General features: G+C 32.1%; 1 protein-coding gene across 1 annotated transcript; it reads right to left on the bottom strand.

Annotated features, from left to right (window-relative positions):
• Positions 1 to 485: 485 nt before the first annotated feature.
• On the bottom strand, positions 486 to 26,824 carry Smp_074020 (putative alpha adaptin carboxyl-terminal domain; the record flags this gene model as incomplete). Its single annotated transcript, XM_018798892.1, has 17 exons — positions 486 to 1,639; positions 4,294 to 4,428; positions 8,105 to 8,174; positions 10,364 to 10,480; positions 11,971 to 12,282; positions 13,989 to 14,200; positions 17,551 to 17,694; positions 20,143 to 20,374; positions 21,526 to 21,623; positions 22,799 to 23,119; positions 23,964 to 24,283; positions 24,381 to 24,489; positions 25,265 to 25,366; positions 26,129 to 26,258; positions 26,291 to 26,484; positions 26,517 to 26,659; positions 26,692 to 26,824. The coding sequence occupies 17 exons, from the start codon at positions 26,822 to 26,824 to the stop codon at positions 1,562 to 1,564; spliced, it is 2,850 nt and encodes a 949-aa protein (XP_018650736.1). The 3' UTR covers positions 486 to 1,561.

Here is a 26,824-nt window from a genome sequence, read left to right as displayed (position 1 = left end):
CGGAAACTAATTGAAAAGAAATTTCTTCACTCGATTCGTTCCTTCTTATATATGAAATGTCAAAATGGGAATTTTCGCTATAACAAAAGCTTAGAGTTTGAGTCATATTCGTAATATTGTTGCTGAGTATTTGTAAAAATTCTCGTTCTCTCACATGGCCAGCGAATATATAGCCTCTGCCAGGGAAGTCCTACTCACTGCCTTCTCGTGGCGGGGGTCCAGGTTTTCCATGGTGGTCTAGCTTCAATTGACTCATGATTTCAACTATGAAAATATGCATTATAATTAGTCAGTGACGAAAACTCCACGTTGATCCCATCTACACAGTAAATATTTTTTATCGAGTAGAAACAAAAGCCATGAAAATAAACTAATAATCAACAATTAGCCGAACAAACATACATTATACACATTCATCCACTAATTTTTCCCATACACTTCATTGACAACAATTTCAATGATTCCAAAACGAAAACCATAATTCTGACAATAAGTGAAACTTCATATATATATATATCATCAAAGTTACAAAAGAAATAACGAATAATAAATAATATGCTTTAACACCTTCGGAGCATAACATAAAAGCAACAATAACAAAGATAACAGATAAGGAGGGAGAAAGAAGAATCACATTCTTTGAGAATTTCAATAATAATTATTGTTATCAGTGTAGTGAAACGATGACAAATATAATAGAGCAGAAAATTTGAAAAAAAAAATTTTGTTTTAAAAAAATTAATTGTCTAATTTTGTATTTATAGAAATGCAAAATGAATCACAATAAATGTGGAGTGATTGATTAATGAATTTGGTGAAGCCAATTAACAAGTGTATTAGTGAATGAATGAATATAGGAGATCAGTAGATGGTAACAAAAAAAGTAATCCCCATTGAAATTAGGTGGTAACAATGATGATGGTTGCATGTCACATAATATGGCAAACACACAAAACAAAATATTCTTATTATTACTAATACAATAGAATCCTATGAAATAATAAACAAGTAATGATTGAAACAATCATGAACAGAATGAAAACTAACTAAAAAATAATACTCTACAAGTAAGTAAGTAAATAGGCAAGTAGGTATAAGTTAAACTAAATAATCAAACGATACAGAAGAAGGGAAAACAGAGAAACAAACGTGAAAGAAGACAGTAGCATAAAACAGAAATGAATAAATTAAATACAATTTAATCAAGAATACACATACACATGTGCATGTAAAACTAGAGAGAGAGAAATTTTTATTCTGAGGACTAAGTGGAAAACGTATTTGCCTTTTGTTTTTAAAAGTTTTATCCAAAGAGAAAACAACAACGGCAATGAAAATAATAATATATGTATAATGGGAATGATAAAGAATCCTCATTGCTCATCGTCATCATCATCATTACTGTCATACATCTATTTTTTGCCAAGATGAAACCACATTGTAATATAAATTATAAAGAATATCCCATTGGATTGATCCATAATGGTCACATTAACAATGATCAGATTATTAATTGAATATATAAACAATAATAGTGACAATGAAGACAAAACAATTCAATTCAGATCAATTGTTCAATGAGTTTGGCTAAATGAGACGAGACGATTTCTCTTGTACTGCGAATAGTTAGGCAATACATCTAAAAGAAAAAAAGAAATAAGAAGGAAACAAGAAAAAAGATTTTTAATTTATTAATCGAAAGAAAAACAGAGGTAACTAGTTAGACCAATTATGTGTAGTTGGTAGTGTACACCGATCAGTGAAAAACATTAATTACTTATTTGTTTATTTCAACACATAGATATTGGTACAAAGGGGCACCAGACACACATGCGCTACACAAATCTTATTTGATTTGTGTGAGGGCTGTGATACTGCCCGGGTGTCCAAACCGAAACAGGTTGTGAAAAACATCGGATTGATAAAGAGATTTAGACTTATTTGTATTGTAAAAGCCTATAATTAGATAAGTATTCATAATGATACAATTGCATTGAACTTCCCCTACATTGTGCATACAGAAAGTAATGAACATGTATTTCATATTGTAACAATCAAATTGCGATTTGTTTTTTTCACCTAGTTCACATGTAATCAATATTGTTGTATTAATATTACATTTCTTATTTCTGTACTAATAACAGAGCAAATTTATTTGAATTTAATTGTATCAGAGTAATGTAACTTATTTATCAAGTACAATTTCAAGTGAATACTTTTGAAGTGAGGGTTAATGATAATAACTATTATGACTGTAACGTTATTTGATATCTGGAAAAAGATCCAACAATAAAAACCATAGTTACAGTTTCTCTACGTAGAGTACACTATCCTGTCCATAACTTATCATCCTAAATCTTGATCAATGATAAGTTTCGACTGGCAACATTAACTTTGAGTTGAGGTCCAGCTAATTGTAACCCTTATTGCTCCAACGATACACACGCCTTCTAACATCCGCAGTCATGAGTTTCAATAGCACAACAGAAAAACCAAGATAGCTTCTATTACGATATTTCAGGCACCTAGTATGTTTATAAACATTTATTAGGTTATGTAGAAGAATTATCAGACTGAGAATCACCCCCAATTAAGAAATCATCTTTCATACACAATCGTGAAATAAGTAACAAGAAATGAAGTAAACACCATTTAACAATCATAAAAGAGTATTAAAACGTGTCACAAAATTCAGTAGGTTTAAAGTAAGCTCACAATATTAGGTACATAAAAATACAATAGTCCAGTAATTTAATAAATAAACAGTGAAAATTTGAACAATAATAGTCAGAAAAATAGTTCCAAACATTCCAACTTCTTCAATACTCGCTTTGTTACAACACTATCTAACTGAAATAGGTGAAGTGGGATTGAGTAGTTTAACCACTGTTTCAAATTTTTCCGCATAATTTAAATATCTTATCGGAAGTTCGAGTTTGAAGATAATAGGTTCCATATCGCCGAATTTTAAAAAAATGTATCGCATGTTTCGGTTGTTTTAACAATGATTTCAGTTCAGAATTATGAAACGAAGTGGTGTTTAGACAACAAATCAAAAAATTTCCTATAGCTAAGGGTAATTTCACTAAAACAAAGTATTTTAGTACATAAACAAATGATATCTCCGAAATTTCTATTTTAAAATTATATTAGTTTTTAAAAAACAAGTAGTATGATGAGTGAGGAATAATTTTCTGCCATGCTATCGCAAAAAGACATTCACTAATCATCTATCCACTTATAAAAGTTATCAGAAGAAAGAATTTGACAAGAAACAATTAGTACTTAACAAACCATTTGATCGAATTTTTATCATGCACAAACATGAATAACGATTTTCGAATATTTCAAGAACATAAATGAGGATCATAAAGAAGAAAAGAGGATGATTTCGAAAGTTATTAATTAGACAGTACTTCAACATATAAACATAACTTCAACCTTATAGTAACATCAAGATTATCAAATAGCCAAGGGTGATAATTTATAAAAAAAAATAATATACAGTTTTAGAGGACGAATATTCACGAGTTCATTAAAAAAACTCTTTTGGACAGAGTATAAGCCTGTTCGTGTAATAATTTCACTCAAGACTAGTACTGCATATATATATGTCGGAATTTATCTACTATGCTGACGGGTATCAATAAACAAGAAACTGAGGTTCTAGATTTTATACCAAGCATATCAATATTCAAGTAAGAGCAAAATAAATCCAATGACCTAGAAGATCATATGTGTTACGACTACATATTCTTTATAGAGTATCCAGTACTGAGAAACACTCAATTAAATCCGCCAAAAATATAAACATGAAAGGAATTTATTTTTAGCATAATTACATCTGATAATAAGTTTAGACTGAAAAAAACATAACTTATGTATCTTTTATAAAAGGATTCCACCGAAATAACTACTATTCTAAAAGTAATTAACTAAAAAATGTATTAATTTACTGTAGTAACTAGTTATTTAAGGAATCCTAACTGATTACGGGAAAAGTCTTCTTAGTTGCTTTCATTTACACTAATTTCATTGGGATAATAAACAATCAATACTTTCATTTCGATAGCATGTATTAATGGGCATCCATCCACCAAATCCCATGTCTAAACTCCCCTCCACCTTGTTTAACTTGTACAACCGACTAGTATCATGAGGCCTTAAAATTATAGTGCGGCTCAAGGCCAAGAATATGTCTATGCGTATACATCTGGCAAATAAGTGAATAATTATTTTTAACAAAAATTAGTGTATTAATTAGGACTGTACATTCGATAATTTAAAATCTACCTTTAATTGTGTATTCGGTTCCAATCGAAGTAGTACACCAACTTGTTGACTACTAGTTACAACAATTCCAGCGCCAACAACATTATTTGGATTAGGATCAATTCCATCCAGTAAACCAAATCCAAAGTTTTTAGTCTACAAATAAATATAACATCGGGCATAATGATCATATTTATTTTATATGAGAAAGTCAACGTGAATAGCAATGTTACCGACAAAAACAGAATAAATATACGATCAATAGAATTTAAAATAAAAAACAAAATGTGAACAAATGAGATTTACATTTACTTCAAGGATAAGAAAGACTACTGCACAATAAACAATATTATTTAGTTATTTAGTAGTGTTATTAAGCCATAGAATAAACATAAATAACTTATGTTCGGAACCAGCACATTGGTAAAATTGAGACTAGCGAGATAACAGTTTTGAATTACTCGTCATATTATGAAATGGTATTTTGACAAAAATTGAATAAGTGATACACTTAAAAAAAACACTGTAAATTTCAGTTATTAATTAGGTGATTGAAACGGAATTTCAAAAAGTGAAAAACGACTCAAGTATCTAAGATGGTATCGTATAATCAGATTATGAGTTAAATACATAATTTAGAGAGTTTCAATACTCGTAAATGTTGATTTTTATTTTAAATTGTTAAATCTAGGTATAAACCATGAATTAGGTTATTTATTTATTTGATAACATAAATATTGGTACAAAGGGGCACCAAATATATATGCGCCACACGAATCTTATTTGATTTGTGTGAGGGCTGTGATACTGCCCGGGTGCCCAGACTGAAGCAGGTGGTTTTCTTAGGGGGCCACATCCGGAGCCTTTGACCTAAAGGTCTGATCCACAAGGCAGTGGAGTATCGTAAGGAGATACAGTCTCGTGATAGCCAGTGACCAACGATTGATTCATACGCCATTCGTTCCTTCAGGATACTGGAGCCCATGTGCACCATTGGTCTGGAATAAGGGTTTTCCAACTCCCCTAGGTGGACCCTCCGTGTCTACCAACCCGGTTAATGCGCCGGACGTTCTCTTTTCGTCTTCTCAATTTCGTAAACAACACCCTCGCCAAGACAAGGCAGTGAGTAGGACTTCCCTGACAGAGGCTATATACGCGTGGCCATATGAGAGTATTTCGAGAGGGAGAATGGACTTTCCCCACTCTCGGCAGTACCAGGGCATTTGGGGGCCATGAATTAGGTTAAGTACATAATGCACAAATTTAAGTACTATATTCAAAATTTACAAACACATTGTAGATATATTTATATATCAAGATAAGGTATATTTTATGAAAACTTATAATGATATACGGATTTTCTTCATGATTTATTTTAGTGAAGCGAATTACTTGTCTACTGTTGGAAGATAAGAATACTCTTGTATATGTAATATATGATTTGCAATATTGGTAAATCGTATGATTTTACGAGCAAGAACTAATCAGATTTGTTCGGTGTACCAGTATGTTGTTATGTTGATATCGATTAGCAAATTATTTCCTTGACTCTGCAGTTTGGAATGGTATAGATGGATTCAATATGTGAACGAAAAGAATAGTAGGCTCAACAAAATGTATGTTTAAATTCCCTAAACTGTCATGAAAAAATGATGGACTAATTTACTGGACTACTTTACTAATATAAGCATAGATGGTCAGGTTTGAAATATAGTCTATCTCTTTTACGATGACAAAGATGGCAATAATTTTTTTTATTTTGAATTTTGACCAACCTTACTATCCTCAATAGGTTCGTTATTTAATTAAGTGTTTTTATAAAAATATACCAACTATTGTGATGCTGAATGCACTAAAACTTTGTGAAAAACAATAGAGTAGTTAAAACATTACACTTTGTTTATACTTTCCAATAATGATCCTCAATTACACTATAATTTATGCGTATAAACCACAATATAAGCCTTGTCTAATATACGTATCACGTTATCAAATCAATAGTAATCACAGAATTAACCAAGTATAATCGCGATTGAAGTCGAGTAGCAAAAACTACAACTTTAAATGTTATTTATAATCTGTACATACTAAAATTTTCTGTTTAGGATATCCTATTGTAATCAAATATATTATACTGAATAAAGTGATTATTATTATACTGCCCTAGGTTTGATTTATAAGACAATGAATGACCACCACTTTATTACATTAATAATTCATCAGGTTATAAGTTAAATACGAATGAGGATCAATAGGCCATTAACTTTGTAGCCTGGGTGCAAATACATTTATATATAAGTATGGAATGGTTATAAATTGTTACTAACTCGACTGAGACTTCGGATCGTTACCAAACAAATATAATACTTCTGATTTTTAAAAAAATCGATTTCATGTATCGATAGTACGATTAGCATACTTAATATAAGGCTAAATTTGTAAACACGTTTGATTCAGTAAAACACATATAATTCGACTATTTGGTTAAATGTTTAATACTTATATGGCAAATTCGGTACAATTTAGCATAAAAATAAACTTTAACTTTGACATATTTATACACTGACCTATCTACAAGCCATCAAACTTGGAGTTGTAAGAACAGAGATTAATCGGAGATATAAGCAAACAAATATGACTAAGTATGTTAACCACTTAGTTCACACATATAAAGTTTCTTTAAAACCAGTGACTAATTATACTCTAACGAACTAATTAGTAGATTAATAATTAGTTATTGATTTTATTGAGAAGTTGAGACAATTATCCAGTTCTACAACAATCAGTTTATGGATAGATCAACCAGATCGGTGAATAAGATATTATTCAGCTTACTTTCTACCATTCTCACAATCATTTTCACTATGAATCAAAAATCTTAAAAGATGAAAAACTGATTGAAAGATGTAATCATCTTTCCATGATTGCACATCGAAATAGAGAAATAAGAGGTGCCCTTGAGAACCAATCAGTAAAGGTGTAAGTTTTAAATAAGTAAATTAAACATTCGAGAAATTTGGTACATTGACAAGATTGGCAGATTCTAGTAGAAATTTCAGAAATGGTTGCAATGTTCGATATGACGAAGAAGTGGAAAGACAAATATCGCAAATATATAGGAATTCAGAAATAGAACAACATATGTAAGCGAACAATATTGTTTTCGATTAGATCTTCATCAGGTTTTCAGTCAGTCAGTCAGCTACAACGTAGGACCAGTCAGGTTTAAGGGAAGATAAAAAGTCTATACACCTGGGACAGTGTTTCGCACACTGGAATCGTTGGCCATGGTGATACTTGGGGAAGCCGAAAGAGGAAGTTTAGTGTTGAAAGTCGAGGTGGGAAGAATAATAGGAATTGAAGAAGGAAATTGATTATGAATACAGTGATCTTGAGTGCTGTTAGAGGTATGAGGGCAGTTATCACTTCCCAGTTGCCCACACCGTGGAAGGAAAAGTATCATCAGGCTTTACTCTAATATACAGTAATATTTATATGGAAATATGAAATTATTAAACCAATTAAGACAGTTTATGATTCAGTGATAACAATGGAATAGATTACATAAATAAACATAATAAGTAAAGAGTACAAATCGATAGTGTAATGCGGAAACCGTTCATATATGTTGCTTTGATTCACAATATGGGAATTCTTCAAAATTCAGAACTACTAAAGAAGTCTTCTTTACACAATTTTACATGATTTCAGAAGCTATTTATATGATATTTATTCACCTTGAACTATTTTTCAAATATAATACACCAGGAAATAAGAATATATAAGCATATTTTTCAAAAATTATTGTACACATACTGATTATAAAACTTACAGTAGTTCTTAAGAAAGATGTTTCTAATGAGAACAGTGGAGGATTAATTTTTTGACACTCTCGTCCAGGTCTGAAAGTGAAAGAAAATAGATTGTGAAAAGAACGGTCTTATATCCAGTACTGAACAACATAGGATAATTGGCTTTTATTAAATAAACAAGTTATACAGTTTCATGTTTACTATGTACAATACTCAAAAGAAATCAGAATCCTTAAATACTGTAGAATATGGATTAATTTCTAGGTACTTTTTGATGGACAATACCAATGTGACCTGACAGAAGACTAAAGAAGTGGTAACTCTTTGAACTATTATTATATATATTCCTATTGTTTAATTATTATATAACTGGACTACTTGGTCTCTACATTTTGTTTATTGCAAGCTTCCGTTGGACCAGCTAATTATTATTATACTTTTTATTATTCCGAAACTATAGATAATCAAGAATTTACTGCATTTCCGATTCACTGCCACTTTGACTCGTTTTGTGTATACATACTATCTTCTATTTTATAGTATGATGTAACCCGGTATGTCTGTATATAAACCTGTATCCTCGGAATAATAATAATAATAATAATAATAATAGTAATAATAATAATAATAATGGTAATAATAACAGGATCTGTGGTCTTCTCTTATTTGGATTCAAGGCTGAGAAGCAACCGATCAATAGGGGTGAAGCATTCGTCAGTACCACCAAAAGGTTAATCATGTCGTTCGAAAAGTATCATTTGGTTAAGGCTTAAGACGATAGGTTATAGAGGCAATTAAGTAAGAACAACAAAGAAATTATAATCAGGATTGGTAAACCTAAAAAGTGATATCGATTAACATATCAGAAGTAACATTATTTGCGAAGGTGATCACAACACTAATAAAATTTAGTCAGAAATGCTTTAATCTAACTAGAAACGATAAATGCAAGTACAGTTTTTCTAATTTAATTATTCGTATGACCTTCGAAATTTTTAGGTTGGTTATCAGTGCTTAACTTCTGTACGTTTGAAGATAATGCTTCAGTTACTGTATAAATCGAGTTATACAAGTTCGTAATACACTGCTTATTTTACCATGAATATCAAGTTGTCACACAATTCGTCTTTCATGTGTTAACCATAAGATGTAAATGTAGTCTCCGCAAACATCCAACTCCTTGACTGGGATACGAGTAATAACGGCGATCAGTAATTGAAAATAGATAATGTGTGACTTGTCTGAGAACCGGTCACAATGACTCAGATGCATTCACTCTACAAGTTCATCAACAACTTGATTGCCAATATTCATTTGCATTTACATTTCTTCTGTCTTTATGAACCATGTACTCAATGGTTAATACTTTTTTCATTATCATTGCTACAACCATTATTCAGTCTCCTCTAATATTCACCTAGTTAATTTCCTGTTGTCGTGCCAATGTGGTCTGGCAACTTGAAATAACGCTAATTATCCCTAATCATCTATTTTACTGAAAGAATATGCAGGCTGTTGACGCTTTCTGTCACCTATACCATGGAAGGATATTGCTTCATGAGAGTTCTAAAGAGGAAGTCAAATTAGAACTGAGGATCATTCCGACAGGAAGTGCGCTACAAAGCTCAAAGGTCAATTGCTTTAGAGTAGTCACAATCAAAAATTTTCCATGGCCCCCGACCGTTGCTGCTACCTTGACTTGGTGGTCATGCTTACCTCCGGAGACGGAGGTAAGGTCTCAACAAGTAGGGAGCTAACAAGAAAATTACCCACAGAAAGATCGTATGTGACCGGCCTCAAGCAGTTGTCCCTACGGCACTGTGGTCACGCCCTCAGGTCACTAAAACCAACTCTAACCAAATTTTTTCCAGGTACCTCTAGAAGAACCCTTCCACGGTGTGGGCAACCGGAAAGTGATAACTGCCCTCATGCCTCCAACAGCACTTAAGACCACTGTACTCATAATCGATTCCCCACTTCTTCCATGGTCAATTTCCGTTGTGTTAGCTCCATAATTTCCAAAAACTACTCCCCGCACCGGAAACCCATGATATGTTATTCTTAATGTCAAAGTCTTTTGATCATTCTTCTAATTGAGAGATGGTGATTGTTTTTATAGTAACGATCACACAAATTACTTAAAGGTTAGTATAAACAAGATACTCAAGAACTGAAAAAATAACTACGGAAAATAGAACTAAATTATTTGGATAAATTTTCTGGTCATCTCTAAAAAAATTATTAGTTTCCAAAATTTTTACTAACACAGTAAAACTTACTGAGACAATAATTTCCATCGAGAGAAAAATGTTGCTTGATCCATCTCTGCGGGTTGAAGGAACTTATTCAATGTCACTGGAAGCATAAGAGCATAACGTTGTTTCGAGTCTTCACATCTATTTCAAAAAAAGAAATTTAAGACCACAGTAATCAAATATAGGATGCTACAGCTTAAAATAGGTGAATAAAACTACGATTTTACGTGTATATGCACAAGTGAGACCAATTAAGGAAAAATCAATAATCAATTATATTAGTACTAACTTCAATACGTGATATTTACATCGAGAACGGATAACTGGTCACTGGATTAATGACTGTCTAATGAGGTTAGTAGTAATAAAAATAGTAACAATAATAAATTTAAGCTATACACGTAAAATACCCTGGCATAGGCTACTTATATTAATAATATATATTCTAACTGTTACAGTTTATGACAGTAGAAAAAAATCCAGAAAAACAACGATATGGAGCAATAGTTATGATCACAAATAGATCAGAGTAAACAAGATCAAAATTAGGAAGGTAGACAGGAAATTAAGATTTCAATTATTCGCAGTAAAAAGGGAATGTCTTTGCAGGAGTATTGTGAAAGGTTTTTATTTCAAGACAATACTAATCGTTCGTGTGCGAGAACCACGGTCCTGTATGAGCTACTAAGAAGTTTCATAATATTACAAAACGACCGTCCGGTGTTCGAATGTTTTTAATGGGTGTCCAACTTAGATCGATTTTGATTTAAAGAATGTGAGGATAATCGTACTCCTAAAGTGAGTTTTGAATGTGGGGTCTAAGAAACCTGTTATGACCATTTATCTGTAATTTGATTAAATATCTGAAGCTAACGTTGAAAAATAAAGGATAACTCCAATAAATGACCACCAATGATGAAAAAAAAAGATCTCTGAAATACTACTACTGTCCCACACAGTTTCCACTTAATCAAGAAAAAAGACCATATTAACAAGTTTGATATTTTAGAGCACAGTTTAACATAACCGAAAATAGATTATTCTTTAAATCTTTTGTACAATTCCTTCAATGGGCACGTATATATGGCATTGTATTGGTGGTTGTTCGTCAGCCCCAGGACTCGATTAAACACACTGCAAGCCGCCTTTATTTGAGATCTAATTAACAAGTGGTCTTTTTGTACTTGCCTGAATGATAGATACAAGCACACAGTGGCGTGAGAAAAATGACAATGAAATGTAGAACACATAAGAAATACTTTGTACATCGTTATGATGAAACCAAAGAAGTAACTATATCCAAAGCTTTTAGATGAACATTAACTGTAATGTGGTCATTTCGAGTCCAGGGGATGTCTCTCAGGTAAAATCGGTCGCATATAATTTGCGATCTTCTATGTAGATTTACTTTAGCTAATAACAACTGAAAAATATCTTATGTTTTGAAAACAATGTACGGTGGTAACTCTAAGTAGTCAAAACACAGCGTTCAACCATCGGATAACAAATTTGAACCCGACAACATCTAATTCAGTTCCGAAAATCGATTAATATTATAAGGTGTAGCTGAAAGCTAAATACACAAAATCAATACTTTTTAACTGGGTCAGGGTGAAAAAAAAGTTACTTACAAATAAGAAACATCAAGTTTTACTATTTCAGTAAAAGGACGTAAACATTCAACATTTAATGTTTGTTGAACTTGTGTCCCTGCTTCAATTCGATCAGGTCCAGGTTGAAGTTCAACGGAAATAGCTTTAGCCAATTCGTTCACATCCATTGCATCTGGACACGTGACTTGAGAACAAAACACTGTGAATGGATGAGGAGATTTATTTCCATAGAATACACCAAGACGACAAAACTGACCACAAGATTCCATTCGAATACCAATACGAATAAGAGAATTCTCATATAGAATTGCATTATGCCTTGTCAAAAAGCTGGAAAGAAAGAGACAGAAAGAATAATACCACAAAATACCAAGGACTTATATAAAAATTAAAATAAAACTATAATTAAAGAGATTTGCTCAAAACCTGTTAGAAAAAAAGTTTGTACAAAGTTTTTTCATAAATGAGAATTCCAGAGATTTTCTCCCGGAATGAAAAAAAATTATGATCTACTCAAAATTGAATTGATTACTGAGCGGTGACAAATGCCATGTTTTTCTAGACCTATTGGTATTGATCGAATTCCATCGACCAAGATTTGGCCATTAGTCTGAGCGATGCAACACAGCGTGCGCTACGTCAACATGTTGTACGGTTTAAGGTAACCGAAAGGAGGCCCTGTCGATTACCACCTACCACCCTAAAATGATAATCTGGCATTTTGATTTTATCGTTCAGTTATATAAGTTTTTGACAAAAAGAAAAATATGTGTGATGGTAGAGACAAATTTTGAAATAAAATGACTGAAAATAAATATTTTCGTCTATTGAAGCCCTTATTTGAAATATTGGTCAACTGAGGTCACACTGAAACACGGCAAATCTAAAATATGGATTACGGAAGTTTAGTGAACAGTTTATAAAATTGACAATTTGAGGATTGAGTGTGTAACGGATCAATTTTCGTAACTATTGTTGACAGGACAAAAATATATAATCACGAATACAAATGGAAAGCTGATAAACATGAGAGAGCACCAAAGCTTTGATATAAAGACTTTAACAATGCTAGAAATGTATAGATGGCGTATGAAAATACAGATACAGTCACTTCATTGGAAGGAACAGAAGGGTACACATCAATGGCTTCGTTATCTCACTGCAATACAATGTATTTTATCAAACGAGTGAAAGTTAAAAGATAACATCTAATGAAACTTTAAAAGCAATCTTGAAAGTGTTTAGGATGTTTTAATTTACGGAAGATCTCAAAAAGGAGTATGTAGTGAGTAGCGTAATATAGTAAAAACTGATTTAAAGTACACATTTTGTTAGCTGCCAGTATCTGTAGAAATACGTCTTGTGTAAAAATGCTAAGAAATCTAATTACTCGCCAAAGTATACAACTATTTATTTTGTAAAATAAACAGATATTTCCATACTTCCACATCTGAAATGAATAGCGGATGAAGAAACAACAGACAAACAAGCAACGGAAAGAACATACGTTCAAAATCACAGTTGAGAAACGAATATTCAATGGTAAGTTACAGCAAACTTAAATATACATGGACCTGTTTCATTTCTATGCAATATGACCACCTTTAGTCGTTTGGTGACTTTTTGGACACAACTACCACTTTTGTCAGAAAACTATTGGCGAAACAAGGATAAGGAAACTAAAATGGTAACGCTGAATGGCTTTGTGGAAATATATCATTCTTCTAAAATTAAATTCAGTTTAAATTAGCAGCCTCAGGTAGGATTTGACACATATCAAACTTGTGCATATCTATTTTTAGATGGTGGAACTAGTTGAAAAAGCAGCGTAAAATACTATATTTTAAATTTAAAGAATAAATCTATGATTATATAATTTTGTAAATAAAGACGCATGTTTTAATCTTCTTTCTTAATGGATGAAACCGTCCTGTTATTGATTAGTAAGAACATTATCTATAAAACAGGATAACGTTAGTCAACTACATTAGTGATTATAGATCAGTGACGAATAGATAGAAAGCCATCAAACATACTTCGTGAATTCTTTACGATTCATGTATTGATCACCACTGGCATGAAGTAAATTGTTCATATCTGGAGAAGCCAAACCATTGCCCATTATATCAACTAATAGACTAGATGATCCATTTGGTTTTGATTGGACTTCATTGTATACAGTACCAGGATTGCCGAAATTGAGTAAATCTGCTTCACGATTAACATCGTGATTATTATCATGATCGATCTGGATTGGGAAAGAAAGAAAAGGAGGTAATAAAAAACAACCCATTTTTGTTTAGATAGACAAAAAGTATCAATAAATGTGAATCAGTTTTATTTGTCTACAGTGAATCACTCCACTACCTATTGGTTGATATTTCACTCTGTTAAGAGAATAGATGCTAAACAATTGTATCCTCAGTGCATGAAAAATTTACACAAGCTAAGTGATTCATTATAAACCAAACGGACACTTGCGTGTATCGTTGTTTATTCAATTTACAGTAATAGTAAACTGTAGAAGACTTTCACAGATTAATTCAATACGTAAGATCTGTTCACAATTTGTAATATTGTTTTTTCCGTAAACCATCCATCTACAAAGACTTTTCTGATTCTCTATGAACTGGTTGAAAATCTGGGGCTACATCAATCGGAATAAGTTATTCAATGATTTTTTGATTATAATTTTACGTTGGTTAAACATATAAGATGTATTTTCTCAATGGAAAAGTAATACATTTTCGCAACCACAGGTCAAATGTTGCTTTGTGATAATAGTGTGGATAAGTGAGGTGTAAGAGTTGTGGGGTTAGCAATCGTATTTATTGTTAAGTCTTGGTTTTTTGTTGCACATTCATTCTCATTATCGTTATAGCAGATATCACTGAAAAATCTATCTGATTACATTATTTTCATGTTTTTGTAACTTATATTTAGGGTATAGTTAATAGTTTTCATCTCTCTGAACTTGAAACTCCACAAAAAACACCGAAATCATCACTAATGTGCTGGTTATAATACTAAATTACTAACCAAACTTAAAATTAGACACACCATTTACATTTCGAAATCGAAAGTTGTATTCAGAAGATGAAATTCCATGATTAATTGATTTTTAAAGAATCATAAAAAGTATTTCCTTGTCATTATTGTTTGCATATCTAATAATTGTATTATTTCAATGCTAAAATTACCTGACTACTTTAGTCTAACTTAATTGCATATGACAGTAACGATACCAATAGAGGGTTATCTGATTTATTCAATAGAATGTTTTGCAGGGATTAGTTTAGTTAAAATATAGTTTTTTATCACTGATTAAAATTAATTGTAAAACTATTGAAAACCAAAGAGATTTAGAGGAAAGTTTTGTTTGGATCAGCCGTAATACATAAGATTCAATAATTCCAAATGTAAGATGTTAACTGAAAAATATGAATGTCATTAGATTCAAGTTTTGTGCAGATTTATGAATGTGAAATATATTTCTAGATGTTTTAAAATAAGTAAACTATGTATTTATTGCTTTCTAGTTTTTATTGGTTTTGTACAATTAATGTCAGTCAGTGATGAAAGCTATCTTTTTTATAACTGGGCTTACTTTGAAATATGTCTACACATGTTTTTAACTAAACGTGAAAGTTTAAAAGGTAACAATGCCAAAATGGAGACAAGTGTTTTACAAGGAATAAACTAACAACTAGACATTGTACTTAAACAAAACTAATAAGAATAAAAATGAATGAACATCCTATTAAGAAAAAACTAACACTAAATCAGTGGGATAACAGTTCCTATTTGGTACAAATTTTATAAACAGACTCTTTTTTGTTTAGTCTTGTGGTAAAATGACTACTTCAAGGAGTCAATAGATTACAGGATGTATACAACGGATGTTAGTTTATGTAAACCAGTTATTATGAATCTTTTTATTGAGGAAATCTTACTTCTCCTTAATTTAATCATCTGGCTTATTATCACCTAAATTACAAAGCAATGAATCGATTAAGTTAGAATATTATTTTTTTTATTCTATTGCCAACAACCCATTAGGTGTTATCACTTCAAGATGTTCCAGGATTTCAGTGATCATATGAATATCATCATATAAATTATATTTAATCATCAAATAAATAAGCTGTATGCGTGATTCTAAATATTTATGTTTAAGAATTCGGATGTATAGTTATATTATTCGTCAAAAAATTAGTTATTCAAAACAAACTATCGATCATTAAGCAAATAAAGTAAACAAAATTACTAACCAGTAACATAATTAGCATTTTCACTAGGTATAGTGGTTAGTGTCTAATAATAAAAGCTTTAAAATGCTCAAGGGTTAGCTATGTACATGAAATGTTAACAAACTGTGATGTACCAATGATGATGTAGACATTAACCACGCAAACATACGCACTACTACTATCCTACCAGTGTAGAAGTGAAGATTTTACGTTTATTTAACCTAGACATAATTGATTGTTACCGATTTTTGTCATTTTGTGTATTTTAGAATCAGTGAGGGAAAAGCTGAATTTACATTATTTTTAGCTAAAATGAAGAGTTTGTGAATGTACACCAACTTAGACACAAATCTTGAGGGTCGATACTTTCCCACCAGCTTCAACTACCGAATAATGACAACATTGTAACTAAAATGGAGTTACCTGACTTCATTAAAAAGTCAGTAACTGTTTATTTCATTTTAAATAATGGTTAGGATCTCGTTCTTTCTTAGTTTTAGGTAGTGGAAGAGAATTACCTACCCAACTGGCGGCCTGCTTAAGCATCTGGGCTACCTGTTCCTGTCATCTATATATTTCAACAACTTATCTAATTCTGTTTGTTTTAATACATCATTATGCCTATTAATCGCACAAACTATTCAGGTGCGTTTTTGAAAAGTGTACAACCTTTCGCTGTAAAGGTTACAAAAGGCCTAATCAGAGACATCGTGGTTGCTGGCAATATACACAGAAAAGAATGTACATTATTCAGATGTTGATTGACTGGACTGATAACTTCTAACTGGCGACGAGTTAGTATTTATCGTCAGGATCGACGAAGAAGTTAGAAACGGAAGCTCGTTGGAATACTTTATGCTGAGGATTCCATATTGTACCAAAAATTTAATATTCAATAAAGCTAATAATAACAATAATCCACAATTGTATCATGATTGGAGGAAATAAATACATTAAAAATAACTCGGCAGTGGTTCTACTATAGGCACTTGTTTGTCTATCTGTTTAACAAAGGATAGCCTTCAAAAATGCAAAACACGATTATTATTATTATTATTAACTGTGGAAAAATTGTCAAATGGGATAGAATAGTTCTGTAATTGCCACTTCCACAGAGTCCTATATGTATTAAGACTTAGGAATGACTAAAAATGTGGAAACTGGGGAAGAATCAGTTCACAGTTGTTCTAAACTGTGGGACATACTGTTACAGCTCTAGAAAAAGAATTCTGAAAAACAGATCTAAAACATGAAATGTATCGTCCCAACTGAAGTATAATGAAAGAATAACATATTGATGGTGCACATATATATAACAAAATAGATAATAATGCAACTGGAAACTAACGTTAGCTGAATTTAAAGCATAACTTTCTCCAACAGTTTCCGATTTCGATATTGTACCATCAGTATTAGGATTTTTAGCCTTGAGTTTAGCTAAAATACTGGAATGACGCTCTGGGAAAGGTGGCATTTCTTCTAGAACAGTAGCCTAAAGATGTCAGAAATAATATGGATAATTAACATATTACAGACAATAGATGTACGAAGAATGTTTTACAAAAAAAGGGATAATAAAACCAGTATAAAAACCATTTATATTTATTATTTGTGAACTAGATCAAGAAATATGGACCAAGAAATATCCTTAATACTTCAATTTTACTCAAAGCGTAGGAAAATAAGTACTACGAGAGAAGATAAACCCGACAGTGATTTGAGAGCTGATGGAAACTCATTATGCCTTCCACGTTAATTACAAATCAATAAATTTCCAACCACTTCATGATAATAATTTTCAAGAAAACTTTTCCGCCTCGTTAGCGAGATTCGAGTTTCGAAATTAATCGAATTTTAAGCCACAAGTCATGAGAGAGAAACAAGCTCCTTATTTTGTACGATATGATCTAGTTTAATACACTTTACTTCCAAAAATTACTTACTAAATACTTTCAATAGAACACAGACAATATTGTAGAGAAAAATTAATGAAGAGACTAGCTAACAGGAACAAGGCTGTTACAAACTGAATAAAACCCAACCAAATATGAAGCACATTACATGTTTCAAATCTCATTCGATTGAGCTTTACAATTAGTTTCAATTACTGTTACGCTATAGTATAAGGCACAAGCAATGTACATACTTTACAAAATTTATAGAGCTATTGTGTATACATAAACAATCATTTTAATTATACCGAACCTATGTGTATGACTGACGAAATGATATATTCAAAGCCAAAAGAAGTTACTTTCAGATGATAGTCCGAAAAGTCCTATCTAGCAGCTTTGATAATTTCGAATAAATTGAGCATTGGGTAAATTGTTATAAATAAATAATATATTTTCAATATCCCGATAAGTAGAAAAATTAGGTTTTTCTGACGTTTCGTGACTCAGAGTAAGCCACTTCTTCAGAGAATAAATAACCAAATTAAAATTAATCCAAGTTTTAAATAGTACGACGGACCTGTTTTTTCATTGATCACACAATATTCGTGTTGTTCCGGTGACTATTTAAACTTGGGATAATTTCAATTTGGTCATTGATTCTCCGAAGAAGCGACACGCTGAATCACGAAACGTCAGAAAATCTAATTTTTCTACTCATTGGGATATTACAAATATATTATTTATTTATAACTATCTAGCAACCGTTTGAATTGATAGAGAGCTGCCTGAAGAAATATTATCTGAGTGATCTCGTTCAGTCGTACATTTAGTTTGTACTACTGTATTTGATTGCTGGAATATCATTGAGCTTAGTGACATCCGTCTTTTGAGAAATTATTAATAAATATCATCATTTGGAGAATGTAAAATTAAAGACGTAAGATTGAGGTATACAAAACAGTTTGGATATACATAAAAGAAATTTACATTACAGTTGACTCTACTTCATGTCCAAGCACATCTATCTTATTAAAACTAATTATTATTATATAATGCAATATTTTAAACTTGAATGATGGTAGGAGTAAGATGGTTGGATAGTCAGTCAGTGATGTGCAACGTATAATCTGACACAAGTGCACCAGTTCAAGTGGCGATATAAAATTAACACAGTGAAATGGAATTATCGAGACAAATCCCACAGTACCAGAAGTAGTAACAGCATCAAGAGTAGTAGAAAAGACTAGGCAAAGAAAAATAGAAAATAAGGTATAAAGACATTTACAGAAGTTTTAAGGGACGACAAAGTGTGAATGTACCTGGGCCAAATACAGTTGAGTAAGTAGTAATAAACATTACCCTACAGTCTATAATCATCGTCATTTGTTTAAATATGGTCCACGCTGACACACTAATAGTGAAATAGCTCATGGAACAGAATTTAACCTTGGGAACCAAACCCATTCGAAATGTTTCACCTTCAATAGAACCTGACAAAGAAAATGGCCTTCAAGAAACATCTAAGTGCGAAACAATTAGTTGCTTCCTACATTTCCAAGAAATTTAAATAACACCTAGATAAACAAGTTACGAAAATAATGAATAGTAATTGAATGAAACATTTTTTAATGATTGTAAGCTTCATGGAGTACGATTTGAAACGGAAAACGTTAGTTAAAGTTTAGGATTCGCAAACCAACTGTTATGATAATGCTGATTAAATAACAATAATGACTATATTTTTTTGAATTTACTGATGTTATGGGGCTGGGAATCAAGATACAAAAAGGTTGTAGGTGTTAAGAGACGTATTTAATAAGTGGCTTTTTAAACCGTTACATTACCAGTAAAGTTACATCATGATAAATGGAGCGAAAATTGAATGTCTTTAAACCTGATCCTAAAAATGAAACTATTATATTTCAGTTTACCAGGAAAAAAACCTATCCTACAAACAATCATAATATAGAGCATTTGTAATTCTCATTAAATTTTACTTTCAGTAGTAATGGTTTATACAATAAATAATTACAAAAAAGACTAACCAATACGTCATCAGTGGCGATTCGCGATAACGCTAAGTATTCAGTAGCTCGTTGTTGTATTTCTACATTGGAACTACGTAAATTACTGTCATTTTGTAGTACAGATTGTATATCAGACTTAATTTCTGGAAACAAATTGATAAACTTCATATACGTGGACAACAACAATTGACGTGTAGTTGGAGTACATAAATGAAATTTACTGTGCAATAAATTGAATTGTACTTTAGGTCTTTAAGCATAAAAAAAATTGAATTTACAAAATGGAAACAATCAATAATGGAGAACTTTTATAAACTTTAAAAAACTACGACAAAAAAACCTATTCTAATAAAAGTTATTAGTTGATAATTGGCAGTATGAGATTTAAAAAGTTAGGTATTAGATGTGTTAATTATCAACCCGATCAACTGTCACTTTACTTCAGTTTTTGAGCCTACACAACTGACGAAGGATACGCTGAAACTGCATGAAATGTAGGTGCCGTACAACTAATTTTGTAGATATACATGAAAATAGACTATTAAACTTAGATATATTATCAATTATGATATTATATAAAAGTGTTTACTGGTATAATGGAAAAAAGTAATCGGACGTCAAAATAAATCTGCATGGTATAAGCCACTGTGTTGTATACATTCACTATTCTAAAAGTATGATGTTAAATATAACCTAACAAATCTCATATCGTATACTCGGCTTTAAGTCAGTGATTCAATGAGAAAAAAATAAGATTAACAATCAATTCTTAGTTCATCGGTTCACAAGTGGCCTGTAGAACTAAGATATTCTAACAAATAATAATTTGCAATCATGTTCATTTTTTGGCCTAATATTAAGTATGCAGGTATGTTACTTTACTAGAAAAAACTATTCTGGTGCCAAGTTGTCGTGTCATCCGACTTGAATTCATTCGAGGGGTTACATCAACAAATTAGCCGCATAGGTAATTACCACTACGTCACATGACAACATTGCGTTTTATCTATTGATCAGCATTATTTGTCGTTTTAATAATCACCAATTAGTATGATAACGCATTCCAAAACCATTCTTTATAGCGTTATTTATAACACACGTAACAGCCAGTGATACTAACCAACTGCCTAAAACGAAGTGAAGCATGGTTCGAACTTATGACCACATTAGTTTGAAAGCACGCACTTCAACAGTCATACGACATTTCCACTTTGAGAAACGATGCTAGGCTTTGCAGTTAAAGTTTTGTAAATCCAAAGTTGAAAAAATTTTAAAGGACAAGTAACAAATTTTTAAGAGACAAAAACCTTCTACTTTAGATGAATAAATATATATACTCATGAAAATATTAACTTTTCCCATCCAAAAAGATGGGAAAAATTAAATAATCTGAAAGCTTACGCTGATCGTGGGTCTCCTGCAATCAGATTGCCAAATTCACCCAAAATATAGCCTCCCACTTTAACCATATTTTCATGGCAAGCAGGAGCTTGAAGTGCCTGTAAATTAGAAAGGTTAATGATTGTCATTTAAAAAATCAGAATAAGAATATGTAATTTAAAAAATCATTTCTGTTATGAACGTGAATTGATTCAGTAATTTCCACAATAAAATGAAAACAATAATCCTAATAAAAGCGAATAATTCTTTGTTAATTTAGGAGCTGGCACGAATATGTATTATCTGAAATTGACATAACACATTAGCAGTGAAAGAAATCAACAAGATATTAGACGTAAAGAAGAAATAAATGCATGATGATGATAAATAATAGTAATCATAAGTCAAATTACGTAATAGTTCGTGGAGCTTCTGGAAGGTATCTATATTTAAAGAATATACACGTAAAAATAATGGACGAACAGTACATTATTGGATAAACTAACTAACTGAAATGAATGTGTTTCTTCCTCCTGTTAAAAAACAGATGTTAGAAAACTGCTAAATGATATCAGGAGCAATCTAAATGCAAAAGAAGCAAAATAATACGAAAACATGATGGAATACACATGTTTGCCGCAGACTTCTGATTGGATTTAGCACGTCTGGGAAAAACAGGTGAAATTCTTTCTGTCCGCAGTCATATATAACCTGTCCTACTACTCTGCAAATATTCTTATGTCTACAACTATCCTTCATCGTTTTTCTTCTTTTCGAATTGTTTCCGGTATTATTTAGTGTGATTAATAATCTGGAAAAGAAACTTCGCACACCAAACTAAAATTACGTGACGGCTATAATGATATCAGTGTAATAGTAATAATAACAGTAACAATAATAATAATTATTATTATTATTGTTATTATTATTATTATTATAGAATGGTCGTCCGTTTTCGTTTACCGACCCCATATGAAGTCAGAAACTGTTTGACATGAAATCTTATGAGATAAAATTGACCAAACACTTTTAATTTACGCACTCAGATAATTCTTTATTGTGCTAACAATGAGGATGTATCAATGATCGAAGTATGATTAAGGCTGACCAGAAGAATTATAGAACGGAATTAGAGTACCCTTATATCTAGTGTGACAAGTGGAGTAACGAAAGCATAAAAGTATTTCTAATCTACTGTAATTCAAAATGAATTTAAAGTAGTGGAAAGTACTATCATGGTAAAATGTATTATAAATAACTGAAAAATAATTCAGAACAAGATATATAAACTCACCTCAAATACTGTCTTTGCCGCATATCCTTGTACGTCTTCACGATTTATAACAATCTGGATGACACGGTGCCAAACTTCATCACTAACATAGTCACCAGCAACTCTTATTAAGTTCAGTATAGTATCCACATACCAGGAATAGTCAGTTGCATATTTTTCCGCCAATATAGCAACCTTTAAAACCATCTCCTCACGAATAGCATAATCCGCTACTTCCAAATAACTGAGCATCTCCCCTACGATAGCTTGAGCATTAGTTCGGTCGCACATGGCATATAAGAGATCTACAGCTCTTTGACGAACTGAAACATCCCGTTCACTCTAAACAGTAAAATTAAAAACATGAAGACGGTTACTAGATTACATCAATACAAATTTTCATGCTTTCTTTACTTAATGTAACATGGTGCTTGGTGTTAAACGGTGTCGGACCCAAGTCCACGACTCCAAACAAATTAGTGAAGAGCATTTAATGATAACACCAATCACTAAAATCTTAAAAACGGAAGGCATAACCTAGATTATTGTTCGGATATTTAGATGGAGACTGACCAGGCTGAAAGCCTATTTACATTTAGTCGCACCATTGACTTCAAGAGCGATTTTCAGCTATGTACTACACGATCGAATTGATCACTTCAACTCAAAGTCACTACCTCTCAATTTCCTACGAATAGCAAAATCCCGCTAAGTCAAGCCTTCTTTGTTCAGTGCTAAAAACTTATCGATCGTTATAAAGGCAAAGTTAACTTACAGCATCACACCACTTATGGTCTAGAAAGATATTAAATCATATTCCTCGTTCAACGAGAAAATATGCTCCCTAAACAGACCAACGATTTTGAAGAACGGTGCTTAAAACCCTTGACTTCGATGAACATTTTTCAAATATAACCTGGAAAACTCCAATTGTAATCAACCTAATACCTGATAGGGGCAATGAATTACTTTGTTTGGCGTTAACCGATTTAATCCATCTAGGAGTTGAAAAACCCACATGAAGTTTTTCGACACACATACATGTAACCAGTAAAATTAGGACTATTAAGGAAATAATCGCCAAATAAACTGCTACTGAAAGTTTCAGGTTTTAAACTTCAGATGCTTTTTAAACTCCCAGGACATTTTTAACATAACAAATAATGTTTATGTAAATAAGACTTACTTTGAGTGCATTTACAATGGTTTCCTGATGTTTCTTGACTGCCTCGTGACTGAATTCACTCGTAGCCAACAAACATAATGATTCAAGTGCTAAATAACGTAGATTGGTCTCCTTGTGCTGTAAGAACTGTCCAAGTTGATTACAAGCACGAACAAGCAATTTGGGATCAGAATCCATATGGATTATAAGATTGATAGCTTCAAAAAGAACAGCATTTTTAGCATTTGGATGTTGTACTTTCTTTGATTTTGGAGCTTCTTGAACTTTCTTTAAAATAGTATCGAGGCACTCAGCAAGCCTGGCACGAACCGTAGTGTCCTCTAAATAATAAAAATTAAAAGTACAGTATTAAATAAATTATTGCGAAACGGTATATCTTATCACATGATGCAATATTGCAGTAACACTTCACCGTACCTGGTTGTGGGTAGTTCTGAAGTAGACGTAGTAGCTTGACAGACAACCACGGAGCAGTAACAAAGTAGTAGGTATAATCTTGTAGATCAGTGTAAGAAGATGTGATTAACTGGAAGGAAATACAGGAAACAAGGATTTTTGAAACGATAGATACAAATCAGATACAAATCACAAAAGTTATCATGTCTATGAACTATGTAAATGGGGGATTCTCGCACAATATATGTGTGCAGTAAGTCGATTTAGCAATCACAAATGGGAAGGCTGTTATGAAAAATACTACTACCTGTAATGTACACAATCCTGTCATAACTCTTTCTCTGTTAAGTGATTTTAAAAATATCAGCTTAATGGTGAACGCAAAGGCGACTGAAATTATTGAACATAACACGACCACTTCTTAATACTATTAATTAAAAAATCCTAACACAGCCCCAAACTATTGGTAAAAAACCTAGTTTGGGACTGAGAATATATGTTAGGGGAAAAATTCTACTTTTCCACACACTCAAACTGTAGTGATAACTAAGTAAACTTAATTAATTAGGGCATGGATGAGTGACATGTTGGAAAAACACAATATCGAATGGGTAAATAATGGAAATCGCCGGAATACAATATAACGTTATGGCGAACTATTATCATATTGAATTGATAGATAACGATCTTACGATACTCAACAGTAAGTTTCATAGTCTCTTAGACTTGTAGTTTCATATCTAACAAAGATGTTGATGAGCTGCTACATAGATCAGACTATAACAAATATGATGCGATTTTGCGTGACCTAAACTCTCAGATTTAAACAGGCGAAGGAAAACATAAACTATGATATAATAAGGAAAGTGATGCTAAAATGATCATATTGCAACAAAAATCCTTACTCTGCTAAGGCGTGAAACAGCAAGAGATACACATCCTTTGTGTTCTTCTGGACTTCTTTTCACCAAAGCATCGATCAGACTGACAGCCGACGTCACAACACCCTAAGTAATGATATAAAATGAATTACAGTTGATTGAAATAAATAAGTGGAATTTATATACTTTATAGAACATGATGTCATATAAGCAATAATGTCAACAGGTAACTAGTACGGCTTTCCAGAATGTTCCTTACATATGGGACATACAACTCATAAAAAACCACTAGTCTGAAAGTAAAAGGTTTCGATCTATAGGTCGATGATCTTTGCGGTTTGATTAACTGTAACAGAGTGGTGGTTACGTATTCACCGCATTTGATCTTCAGACATTGAGTTGTTGGTTTGAACCCCGTCCCATTTCAGTTTAAGCAGTCGGGTGGTCCTACTAGTGCTCATAACGAGTGAGCTTCGAGACCGGTTTGCGTTCGGTGAATTATATTCCAGTAGAAAGAGTCAACCGCAAAAATCTATCGGCTTTCCATCGTCAAATGTGCATTAAACAGATGTGTGTAATACATTCAACAGAGAACAGACTATACCTACAATTATACATGGATGTATTGAAATGAAGTCGATATTCAACAATCTAAGAAGTGCTCCTAACATAACAAAATTCAAACAACTTTGTGTGACCTAGAGAACGTTTAGGAATGAGCAGTATTTAATTCACACTGGAAATGTGCTCAAATAATATGATTTACAACATTAGAATGAAGAAAGGAAAGCTGAGTTGTTTGCATATCTAGGATGGTGGAGTTAATTTAAGTGTATCATACTTGATACATAACCACTAGTCTTAAAAGCAATAAGCAAATAGACTCACCAAATGTTGGTCATTAAGTAAATGCATGGCTCTAACAGTCCAATCATCATAAGTAATTAGTTCAGGAGCAACCCTAATCAACTTCAGAAGACAGAGAGCAGCATTTTGCTTGATGGAGTCAATTGTGTCACTAAATGTTGTAATGAAAAAGCATTAACATACCCTGATACAAGTAATTTAGGGATCTTGTCTGCAAAATTTTCAGCCATTTCACGACTCCCTATATTGGCGATGCATTGCAACGCAAGATTCATAAACACAGGATTCCGGCTATTCAGGTCATCCTTAAGACGTGAAATAACCAAATTCATAAGTGGGTGGGATTCATTGATGAGTACAGATATGAATAAATATCCCTATAGGTGTTATTATTGCAAAATTCTCTTACTATTTGCTTTTCTGTATATCGGTTTGAACAAAGCAGATTGACTGCCTCAGTGTGTCCAAAATCAATATCGTGCCCCAAAAGGAATATGAAGAGCAATTTACAGACATATTTCTTTTTCTGATAACCATCAAGAGTCTTGTCACCTACAAAGCATTAGAAAATATATACTTATTACCCCTAAATTTTGATCTAATATTTGCGAGTTCTTTATTGACGCGGCGTATTTCACTTTCTTTACTCTTACAGTTTCGGATATCGGATATAAAAACGGCTAAACCCCGCATGGCATCTCCCTTCGCGTTAGGCAT

Source organism: Schistosoma mansoni, chromosome 3 (assembly GCF_000237925.1).
Source record: "Schistosoma mansoni strain Puerto Rico chromosome 3, complete genome".
In the NCBI taxonomy this organism is placed as follows: domain Eukaryota; kingdom Metazoa; phylum Platyhelminthes; class Trematoda; order Strigeidida; family Schistosomatidae; genus Schistosoma; species Schistosoma mansoni.
This window is presented reverse-complemented; position numbering and strand designations above follow the sequence as displayed.